The sequence below is a fragment of the Castanea sativa genome, chromosome 3 (genome assembly GCF_040712315.1).
Source record: "Castanea sativa cultivar Marrone di Chiusa Pesio chromosome 3, ASM4071231v1".
Lineage (NCBI taxonomy): Eukaryota > Viridiplantae > Streptophyta > Magnoliopsida > Fagales > Fagaceae > Castanea > Castanea sativa.
In genome coordinates this window covers 28,070,042-28,082,639 of record NC_134015.1, presented here as the reverse complement: position 1 = coordinate 28,082,639, position 12,598 = coordinate 28,070,042, and the positions used below count along the sequence as shown (strand labels likewise).

The window sequence follows — 12,598 nt, the reverse complement described above, 5'->3', positions numbered from 1 at the left end:
GTTATACCTCAAAAGTCAATACCCATTCTGCATAATCAAAATGCACGCAACAACGAAAAAATAAAAAGGCAGTCGGCTCAACTGTCCTCACTCCTCAGAGTTTTCAGATTAGATGCGATTGGATGATTTAGATCGAAGGAAGCTTGAGCCAGGCAACCAACAATAGTGGAGAGAAAGAATGAGAGAAGTGGAGAGCAAGAGTTGAGAGAAAAAAAGTAGAGCAAGAATGAGAAAGGGAAACAGTAAAAATTTTAGGGATTTGAGGTTTTTTATTTGTTTTGATTAATGATTGTTTTGTAGTTAATTTCTTAGACCGGATTTGTAGTTTATCTTGTTGAATTTTGGTTTATCTAGAGGATAATGATGTTATTTTTGGGACAATTGATTGTGTTTAGACCAAAAAAAATTTTGTGCTACCAATGTTTAACCAGGTATAATAGAAATTTTTTTTTTTTGGTCAGAAGGATATGCTGAATTTTTTAGATCAATTTGAAACCAAAATTATTTTTTTTCCCTACTATCCTTTCTATTCTAAAATTTTGGGGGCCCCCTTCCACTTGGGGGCCTTAGGCAATTGCCTAATTGGCCTAGTGGAAGGGCCGACCCTGAATCCTTTGTATGTATTACCAAAGAATACAATATTTTCTTTTGTGTTTACCAATGAAATAGGAATAGGATTCCTATACCTATAGAAAATAAAATAGATTTTGTCAACAGTTGTTTTTTTTTTTTTTTTGTCAATGCTTCATTTTTTTAATGCACTCATTTTCAATTTAGGTAACATTTTAAAAAAAAAATTCCAAACAATTACTGTATATTTTAAAAGTCATGCGTCCGGTCATAGATTGAACCTGATTAATTAATTCAATTACCCAAGTTGATTAATTAGGTCAAATCACATGTAAAATCATGGAAGCACACATAAATCATCAAATAAACTAAAGTGCAATGGAAATTAAATCATCACGGTGATTTGTTGACTAATGGGAAAAACCTCTCGCAAAGCAAAAACTCAACCGGGTGATTTTCAAGTCACCACTCTAAAGAATCCACTAATCAATGATCAATTGATTACAAAGTATAAAGAATTTTACCACTACCATGGCCTATCCCAAAATACCAACTTACAGTTGACCTTTACTCCAATACGCAGTTGGGCCTAATCTTGTAGAGACTTATTTCTTTTTGCACGGATCACAATATGTGACTAACTTCCTAGCAATTGATGTTTGTTGTTGAATGCAATTTTCTTCACTTCAAAGCACGTTGAAGACCTAGAAGTACTCAGTTACAAAAGCCTAAGGAGCATAAGAACACAGTAGCTTCTCGAAAAGTATATGAGTTCTTTAATGACTTTTTTAATAAAGTTTCTATACCCTCTAGGAGTTTTGTAAACCAAACCATAGTAATCGAAGTTATCATGGGAAAAAATTTTGATATGAGAATTCTAGATCTCCATAGCTCAATATATTGAGAGGTGTCAAGCTTGTGTCGAGTTCCATCATTGAATCTCAATAGATGCTAGTGTCGAGCTTGTGTCGTGACTAATGTCAAGGTTCATTATTTCAACTTTTCCTTTCCTATTTTTTCGTTCAATCTTCATGACTTCAATGATATCACTTGTTTTGATTTCTCAACACACTGCACATCTTAGATCTATCAAATTACAAGTAAAATGCATTTTGTCTAAGGATATACCAACAAATAATAATTATGACCCTAACGCCATGCAAGGCACAACACAGGCCTTCAATTAATAATTCATATAAAATTGAAGTGCAAAGGACTTCCTTTTAAACTCAAGTTCAAAACAATTCAATCTTACTATTATTCTTGCGAGTCAAAACAATTCTACTCTTTTGCGCCCAAAGGTGGGAGTTCATAATTTTCTTACTCAATTTATATAAATAAAAATCTTACTTGGTTTTTCCCATAAGCAATGTATTAAATGGGATTAACATGCTGAGAATTGTAACTAACTAACCAACAAACTAACTAAATGCAATATTGCAACAATTATTATCTATATACGGGTTACTATCATTTCCCTCCCCTTCAAAACACCTTGTCCACAAGGTATTCCTTGAAATGACACCTTCATGAGGGGAAATCGACCACTAACCCAGTACGCCAAAGTATCTCAACCGTTGAACACATCAAATACTTCCAAGCATTTGATCATATTGTCAGCAAAACTTCTTTCAACCTTTGCTCTTCGATCATTAGCCCAAGAATCACAAGACGCAATTGCAACAATCATAATGAATCTTGTTGTAATCCAGATTGGTCCTAAAACAATTTGATCAAGTGAGTGTTCCTTCCTTGATTTGTGTTGGACAGCCTCATTTCTATTACACTCCAAATCATAGTTGAATGGAATTATATACAAATCTTGATAGGCTTTATAGGTTTGGCTTTGGAACAATAATGAAATTTGATGATCTCATATTACTTCCAAGAATTGATGATGGAACCCACGCTTCACGTTTTGGCATCACATTATTTGATGATCTCATATCAATTTTATTTGTTGAAAAGCAAGAATCTAATTCGATAGATACTTTGGAAGAGATAAAGAATTTCCCATTGCATACATCTGACTCGGCTTCGAGATTTGTTTACTCTAAATCAAGAGATGGAGAAGCCTTTTAGTTCAAAAACCCCACCTCATGCTCTTGGCTTAATGAGTGACCAGTTTCAATTTCTTTTGCACCTTCAATATTGGAGGCAATTTTGTTGATTCAACAACTTGAAACTTGTCACTTGTACCTTCAAGAAGCTGAAACTCCTCTTTCGTTATGTTCTCAACCAATTTCAATTTCGCTTGCACCTTCAATATCAGAGACAGTTTTTGTTGATTCAACAACTTGAAACTTGTCGCTTGTACCTTCAAGAAGCTGCGATTCCTCTTCTATCATGTTCTCAAGATCCTTTTGCAATCTTAAGAGCACTTCTTTGGAAGAGATAAAGAATTGCCCATTGCATACATCTGACATGACTTCGAGATTTGTTTGCTCTAAATTAAGAGATGGAGAAGCCTTTTGGTTCAAAAGCCCCACCTCATGCTCTTGGCTTAACAAGTGACCAATTTCAATTTCGCTTCACCATCAATATCAAAGGAAATTTTTGTTGATTCAACAACTTGAAACTTGTCGCTTGTACCTTCAAGAAGTTGCGACTCCTCTTCCATCATGTTCTCAAGATCCTTTTGCAATCTTAAGAGCTCTTATTTCATTAGATTCAGCCAAGGCCTTGACCTTTTTCTGAAATATCATTAACATCCTCTGAAGCTTTGTTCACCATTTGTTGTATTTCTTTCTTAAGTTTTCTTCAATCACAATTGCTCGTCTCAAGATCAACAACTCTAATACTACTTGTTAGGAACCTAGTGGTTCCTAATGGGGATGGATAGGAATTGTAGGGAAATTGACTTATTTCGAGGTAGTCACCTTCCATAGAGAAAGAAAGAGATTAAGAGAGAAAGATGCATTAATGCAATAAGCAATGAGTTGGTTTTATTCTTCAATAATGAAAATGTGATTACAAGTACGTATTTATAGAACTATAAAACTTTTCTATTGGCCCTCATGACCTTATCCTAATGGTCTTATTATTCCCCATGTGCATTAATAATTTCAACATGTGTTAAATGTGATTAACATGCTTGGAATTGTAACTAACCAACTAACTATCTAAATGCAACATTACAACAATTATTATCTATATAGGGGTTCCTATCAAAATTGAATCATCATGTTTATGAATACAATATTATATTTGAGCTTGACTTGTTTAGTAGTTAAGCTTAATCTTGAGCCTGAGCTTGACTTATTTTCCTAATTGAGCTCGAACTGTTTGATTGATTTACAGCCCAATCTTTTTTAAATCGTAGATTATAATGAGATCTAATGGCCTAAACACTTAACAATCCAATTAATCATTATTGTTAATAACATCAACTTACCTAATTAATTTTGGAGAACACTGATTTCTCTCTTCCCTATTTCTTGCTTGTTGTGCAGAGGAAAAAAAAAAATTCATTCTCCCACATCTTTTGTTCCATTAGCCATTCTTTTCCGCTTAAACAAACATTCCCTAGCTCTTTTAAGGATGTCGACAAAATCAACCCAAATGTGTATGAGCAGAATGACGACCCTTCTTCTGCCCTTGAGTAAGTCCTTTTTTTTTTTTAAGCAAGTGTGTCTGTGTGTGTGTGTGTTTAAAGCATACATATAGGTTATATGAAGTCATTCTTGTATATCTATGTTAGATTAGATTCACAGGAAAAAAAAAAGTTTTGTAAAATTTTTATTTATTTATTTATGTTTCCAGTGAAACTCAAGTTCCAAATATTGTCACATAACTAATATAATATGTTTCATGTTTTGTCACATAACAGATATGTTTGCAAAAATATCATTTTTTATCTATGTATATTTTCTTTGTTTCTCATCTCTATTTTTCTCATTTTCTCATTGAGTCAATTGTATGGGTTCAAATCAAATAAACCCAAAAATACTCACTATTGTGTTACTACCTCACCTGTTCTTGGCTACAAGTGGTTAAAGAATGGTTGGATTTTTTTTTTGCTTTGATACTATCATTATCAATTGTAGCCCAAACCTTGTCACTCGACATTCTGTCCCACCCAACCAACAAACTGAGAGACCTAGATTTGACTAACCATTCAATTGGCAACAAATTCGTAACTCATTCACCCGATTTAATGAAGTTAAATGGTGGTTTAACCCCAATACTAGGGGTGTCAAATTGGTAGGTTTGGGGTGGGCAATTGGTTTGGGAAAACTCATTTATCCATTTATTACCCATATAACTAATTACTTCTAACCCAAACTCAACCCAACCCAATTATTATGGGTAAACCCCAACCCACCCAATTACCTAATAATCAAAATTACCAAAATGCCTCTAAAACTTGAAAATGACTAAAGTACTCCTAAAACCCTTTAAAATTTCCAAAATACCCTGCAAACCTAAAGAAAGACCAAATATGCTAAAAAGAAAACCACTTAAAATTATCAAAATACCCTCGAAACTTAGTAAATGACTGAAATACCCCTAAAACCCAAAAATTGACCAAAATACCCCCTAAACAGAAAACAAATAACCAAAAATACTCCTGAAACCTAAAAAAATGACCAAAATATCCCCCCCTAAACCTAAAAAATGATATAAATACATCTCGAAACCTAAATAATGATAGGAATAAGCCCCAAAAACAAAATAAATTTACCAAAACACCCTTGAAACATTAAAAAATAAAAAAAATAAAAAAAAGAGCAAAATATTGGTGGGTTTCATTATTTGTTATTGTAAACCATAGACAAGCATGCGAGCTATACTAAATTTGGGAAATTTTGGTAGATGATGATTTTACTAGACTTTTTCCCCCTTACTAATGGAAGTATTCACTTTGGTTACATGATAAAATGAACAAATTTTAGGTGGCTAACAGCATGCCTTTTAAAGCAAAGAAGTTAAGATGATATATGAAAGTAAAATAATCTTATCTTATACAATAACAAACATAATTAATTAGTGGAGGAGAAGGCACAAAAACTAATAATAGTATAGAAGTTGAAGTATATATAGGAAAGTTCTTAGCAACCTTGCATTAAATTAGTTTATATTAGTTGGTAGTTTCAATGGTGTGGAGCTTAGGTATTGAAGTATAAATAGCTTCAAACCAAATGGGGTTACCATCATTTTCTACAGAAAATTGGCAATAGAAAGGAAATAAAGATCAATAAGATGGGAAAGAATTTAAGCATTGCAACAATTTCCTTGCTATTGGTGTTGGCATGCACCAAAGCCCAGCAGGTCTTTGACGTTAAATCATATGGAGCGCAGCCTAATGTTGATATAACCTAGGTATAAATATGTGAGTGTAATCAACTATACTTAATTGACATGAAGAGTGTGTTCCAGTTAACATAACTAGTAAAGACTTTTAACTTTGAATAAGAGAACTCAGGTTCAAACTCTGTTTACATTAGAAATTGATCGATGTCATGACTAGATGATAAAACATTAACATTCAAAATGATTATTATATACTGATCTTGATTTTTTTTATAATGTGTTTAGGCTTTAACAAAAGCTTGGAAAGCTGCGTGCACAATAGCAGGAAGTAAAGTTGTGATTTTAGTGAGGGTATATAAACTAGGTTTAGTGACTTTGTTGGGTCCATGCAAAGGTGTTATTGCGTTTAGCCTTTAGGGAACCCTACAGGCCCCATCAGATATTGCCTCTTTCAATGGTAAAGATGGTTGGGTTGTTTTTGAATGTATCGACGGTCTCACTGTGTCAGGTGGTGGAGTTTTTGATGGCAAAGGACAATAAGCATGGTAAAAAAAATAAGAGTGTAACAGAGACAAAAACTGCAGCGTACTTCCTATTGTAAGATTTCAATATTAATTAATTAGCATTTATATTTCCATCATTTTCTATGTAGAAATACATAGACACTACAACTCTACAAACTTTACCCATTAAAAAATAATAATTCAAACATTTATATGTTAAATGATGTTTTACTAATAATTTGACAAGTTTTGTATAGTGAAGTGATTTGTCACAACTCAAAAAAAAAAGAATTAATTTTAAAATTTAATTTATGAGAAAGTTTATGGAGTATGGACACAACTTTTTGTGCCACAACACTAACATGTGCGGCTTTAAGCGATAGAGAAAAATCAATGGTTAAATCTAAAAGTGATAATTCCCCAATCACAATGGCACATGTAATCTTTTGACAAAGCTTGTGGTCTATGAAGAATTTTTTATATAATATAATATTATTGAAGTAGTACCAACCACGTTCATAGACACATTAGTTTGTAAGTTTTTATGTAATAATATTTGCTATAGCTTTACCATTTTTTTTATATATATATTGATTTAATGATCATGTTTATTTCCAAACAAATTTTTATTTATTTTTGTATAATTCAAAGAATCATTAGCATTTTACTAATTAAAATTTTTTTAAATGAAACTCAAGCGCTCATATTTAGTGTTTTAGTTTATCTAACGTGTAAACATGAACAAAATATAAGGTTCAACAACTTCACAAATTAAAAAGTCCAAGTCATTACGTCGAAGGATAGCAAATATTTCCACATCAACATTTTGGAATGCAAGTGTAAGTGCACAATCGCACCTGGCCCCAAGAACAGTTACGGGCTCAGGCCCAACGAGCCTTAAACAATGTGATTTGTAGAGTGTGGGCTTGAAACCCAGGTTAGAAGTGTTTGAGGACTAAATAGCAAGCCAAAGATTATAAACCCTTCAAAACAACAAAGAATGCTATAAGTCAATCTGCTCGGACGTAAGCCGAGAACTGTTCTTATATAATTTCTCTCTCTTTTTCTCTTTCCTTTAGGTTACAAAGAGGGGGGGGGGGATCCCTTTTTCTGTCCTAGATTGCTCTTTAAATACTACTCCTTTGAATACTTTGTACACGTATTGCTTTACCTCCCCTTTAGCCTAGATATTTCTTTTCTCAGTGCCTTTGAATAGTAACCAGAAGTTTCTCTTCCACTGTTCAGGTGTCACTTCCCCATAAATGCGGCTAGGGTGGTAGATGCAGGGTCTTTAATGTGGAGGTGGCAGCCTTTATCTTTGACATTTCTTCAGCACCAGTGCTTCTGGGGCATTCTAGGGTTTACCCCTTTTAACCATTGGCCTTAACCGTGTCATCCCCTAATCTTTATCACGAAATCCCGAGTTCTTCGGTGTCCATCCGAGGGTAAGTTCACCCTCGGCTAGATCCTCGGACCCTCGGCGTATGGGCCGACCCATAGTACTAACAATTTCTAAACTCAGGATCAGGTCGGCCTTCCTTAACACGGCCCAAAAGGCCCACGTTCCCATCAGGATCTTTTTGCCCCACACAGCAAGAAGTTGCAATTCCAACATGCTACCATAATTGCACCAGCAAACAGCCTCAACGCTGATGGAATCCATGTGGGACGTTCATCTCAGATCACCATTACCAATGCCAATATTGGAACAGGTGATGATTATATCTCCATTAGTGATGGAACCCAAGATTTTACTGCTAACCAAGTAACTTGTGGACCTAGCCATAGTATCAACATTGGAAGTCTTGGAAAGTACCAAAATGAACAACCTGTTTCAGTAATCAGAGTTATCGGTGCCACACTTAGAAATACAAATAATGGTGATAGAATCAAAACATGGCCTTCTTCCTTTTCTAGAGTTGCTTCCAATATACATTTCGAGGATGCTGTCATGAAAAATGTTGTCAATCCTATCATCATTGATCAAAACTACTGCCGAAACAATCAATGCTCAAACCAGGTTATTATAAACATCACAAATATATACACAAATTTTGATGTTAAAGGTTAAAGAAAGTAAAAACAATTACAAATACTAATATCAAATTCTTGGGTGCGCTTTTTTGTTTTTTTTTTTTTTTTTTTCAGTCTCCCTCTAAAGTTAAGATCAACAATGATAGCTTTAAGAAATTAGAGGCACGTCTTCGACAAAGGAAGTTGTGAATTTGATTTGCACTAAAAGTGTTCCATGCCAACAAGTGGTGCTTCCTAACATTGATCTCGCATACAAGGTAGGTGGAGGATCTACTACTTCCACTTGTACTAACATCCAGCCCGCAGTTTCAGGCAACCAGAACCCTACTGCTTGTATCAACATACATTAATGAAAAATGCTTCCCAAGTTGTTAAAACTAAGCAGAATGAATAAATACAATTTGCAAATAGGTTATCAAGGTTCTATTCTAAATAAAATCCCATCTAACATGTTCTCTTTTTCTTTATTTAAATGAAATTGGGGAATTTTTCTTAGTTATTTTTTGAGTTGTTTAAGTTCAACCTTTTGTTAAAATCTGCTATGATCTGTAGTGTTGTTATAGATATTATTTTTTTTGTTATTGCAATTGAGATCATTCTTAATAAAAATTTTAAAAAAAATTATTCAACTCATAGTAAATGCTTTTTATTCTTAAGCAATATCGTCCACCAATATTGTTAAGCATCTACTACCAATCCAATTTAGTACACAATCGAGTAAGTAAACAAAAAAAAAAAATGAGCAAAATTTTTGGTTTCAGTGGTATTTCAATCATTTTTTAGGTTCCAGTGGTATTTTGGTCATTTTTAGGTTTTAGAGGTATTTCGGTCATTTTTTAGGTTTAGGGGATATTTTGGGCATTTTAAGGTTTCAAAAGTATTTTAGTCATTTTTTAATTTTATGAGGGGTATTTTGGTCATTTTTTAGGTGTAGGGGGTATTTTGGTCATTTTAAGGTTTCAGAGGGTATTGATATCCTTTTCAGGTTTAGAAGGTATTTTGGTAATTTTGGAGGTTTTCTGAGTATTTTGGTCTTTTTAGGGGTTTTGGGGTATTTTAGAGTTTGGTGATTTGTAGAAATGATACTTAGGTCAAATTGGGTACCTTGTTAAAACCCAATTAACATTAGTTGTAATTGGTTCTAGTTTTGGTTACTACCCATTTAACCCAATTAATAATTGGGTGAGTTTAGGTCGTATTTAAGTTGGTGGGTTTGGGAGGGAAAATGGGTGGGGTTTGGGTTGATTTTGCCAACTCGACTCAACCCATGGACAGCCTTGGGCATTACCATCATCAACCAAAACCATAAGCCCATTCAATAGTCTCTCTTTCACAGAGTCACTAACTACATGCCAGTCCTTCTATAAAAAAATATTTTGACGTTGCTAGATTTATCCATTTAGCTTGTTACTCACACACTCAACACATATCTATACTACTTTTCATTGGCCTCAAATTTGGAATTTAATTGGACTTTCTCTATGTTTGGGCTTTATATATATATTAATGAATGTATCTCAAAATGCCCATTTTAGATGATGTGGCAGGGTGCCCAAAATAATGAGGATACCATATTAATATCTAACTGAAAATTGGCAAACTGGGCAATTATGTCATTTTAGATTATTAGATTAAGATTTCTGGACTTGTACAACTTTTTGTCATTCTTAAGGAAAGTGTTAATTTTTTTATGAGTTGTAGAGCAGTTTAAGGGCTTTGACAAGTTAGAAGTATTTGTATATTAGGAACCTCAAGTTGCAATGTTTAACAAGTTTGTGAAGGATATTAAGGATTTCAGAGCTTCTGTTTCGCATCGTATATCCCCAGGATAGTACATTCCCACTCCAAGCATATTTAGAGTCTTGGGCATTAACCATCACAAAATATTAGTTTTACCTCACCAATCCCAGCATGTCATATCATCATATCACATATTAAAAAATAAACACAACCACATTCAATCAATTCTAATACCCATTTGAAAATCCAACTTAATTGTAAGTTTATTGAGATGTTGTTATGTGTGGTAGAATGAATTGAGTTTTAAGTAAAAAGCTGATGTGATAATCTCTTATTGTATGGTGTAAAACATGAGTTTTACACCCCCACCCTTACCAAATTCGAACTTATCCATCAATAAGAAGATGGTAGTATTCTTTGTCATTACACATGTCATGTTTCTATTGGTGATTAGAGTCAAATCTTTTCCTTCGAAGAACATCTAGGGCAAGCTCTAATTGTCAAATCTCTGATGCTACAATGGTGATGTTGGAGAGAGAGGGCAAACAGGAGGGGCAGATTTTGCAGTGAGAAAGAAAGAGAACAAATAATGAAAGAGATTGTAAGAGTCTTTAATGGGAGGTGAGCTGGACTTGAGTACTTTAAGTTTAAATCTAAAAATTTGAAATTCATCCTAAACTAGGGGTGATAGTTCAATTTTGTCTATAAACTATTGTTGCTTTACAATTAATTCATAAAATTTTAAGAATCATTTAATATTACTCTTTTGCAACTTTCTTTTAAAAATCAAGTAATTTTTGCAAAATTGCTTTTTTGTTTTTGAAAGAGTGATTCACCTATAGCTTGATGAATTAGTTGATTGAATATTGAGGACAAATGATACAAAAAAGAAAAAAAAAAAAAAAAGATACAAAGATAATGATATGGTTTTGATCATAGAAACTTAAATTAATGTTTTCTCTTTCTTTGAGAAAACATTAATATTTTTTTTGGAAATTATTATGTTATATTGATTATGGCCATGGTTTTAAAACCTGAACCGGTCAATGAACCGGTTTTGCACCTAATTCCGATTTTTACCCTTTTTTTACTAGTTTTGGGTGGTTTTATCAGACCAAACCGTTATCTGATTCCCTATTGAACCAATCAGACTGGCTGGTCTGGTTTAGTTTTTAAAACCATGATTATGACATCATATTAGGTTTATATTGATACTTTATGGTTTGTTATGTGTGAAAATTCTATTGAATTATTGTTGATATGGTAATTATCACTGTTTTAAAAACCGGATCAGACCAGCATGTTCAACCAATTGAATCGAAAATTGGACCTAGAACTAGTCAGGTCAAAATTGAAAAAATTGGCAAAATCAGGAAAAAAACGGTCAAGAGTTGGGTTAAATAGAAAACTAACCTCTTTTTTGATTCTTTGATTGGTTCAGTTTTTAAGACCATGGTAATTATTTTGAAATCTAGTTGATATGGTAATTATAGGGACATGATTGTAATCAAGAACGAGGTCCTTAAGTGCATTTTCATTACCCCACAACAATTACACAAAACAAAAATCTTTTCTTTTGAAACATCAAACCTAAATCAAATTCCATTTTCAAATCCTCCAATCTAAATCAACCAAATCTCCAAACCCAAAACAATTACACAAAACAAAAATCATTTCTTTTGAAACACCAAACCCAAAATCAAATTCCATTTTTCAAACCCTCAAAGCTAAATCCATGAACAATTACAAAGGAGGAACTTTAAGGGTGGAAATCTAATAAATAAATAAAAATAAAATAAAAGGGAAAAAGGGAGGAATGGTGGCTTGTGGTAGCTTGGGTAATGGTGAGTGGTGGTTTGTGGAGAAGCTGTGAAGGATCAATGAGAGAAAGCTGTGGGTTTGAAGAGAAGAGAAAAATATGAGAGAGAGAGAGAGAGAGAGAGAGAGAGAGAGAGAGAGCACGAGTTAAAGTGGTTTGAGTTGATGAGACAAGACTCTAGCTGAGTCCTACACATGTGATTAAATTTACAAAAATGCCACCATAACTCATAATTCGTAATCCAAAAACATCAAACATTTGGTTTCATTTTCCATCTCTTAGGAACCTAGAGGTTCCTAATGGAGATGAGTGTAAATTGTAGGGGGATTGATGGGAATTGTAGGGGGATTGATGGGAATTGTAGGGAGATTGACTTAATTCGAGGTAGTCACCCTCCATACAGAAAGAGAGAGAGATTAAGAGAGAGAGAAAGATGCACTAATGCACTAAGGAGTTGATTTATTCTTCAATTGATATTTCATATTGGATTACAATCATGTATTTATAAGAGATTAGTTCTAATCTCATTGGCCTACATGGCCTCATCTTATTGGTTCTATTATTCTCCATGTGCATTAATAATTCCAACATGTGTTAAATGTGATTAACATTGGTTCTATTATTCCCCATGTGTATTAATAATTTCAACATGTGCTAAATGTGATTAACATGCTTGGCA

At 33.4% G+C, this 12,598-nt stretch overlaps 1 protein-coding gene across 1 annotated transcript; it reads left to right on the top strand.

Moving 5' to 3' along the window:
• Positions 1 to 6,286: 6,286 nt before the first annotated feature.
• On the top strand, positions 6,287 to 8,549 carry LOC142628771 (polygalacturonase-like). Its single transcript, XM_075802811.1, has 3 exons — positions 6,287 to 6,368; positions 7,961 to 8,346; positions 8,475 to 8,549. The coding sequence occupies exons 1-3, from the start codon at positions 6,287 to 6,289 to the stop codon at positions 8,547 to 8,549; spliced, it is 543 nt and encodes a 180-aa protein (XP_075658926.1).
• Positions 8,550 to 12,598: the final 4,049 nt, after the last annotated feature.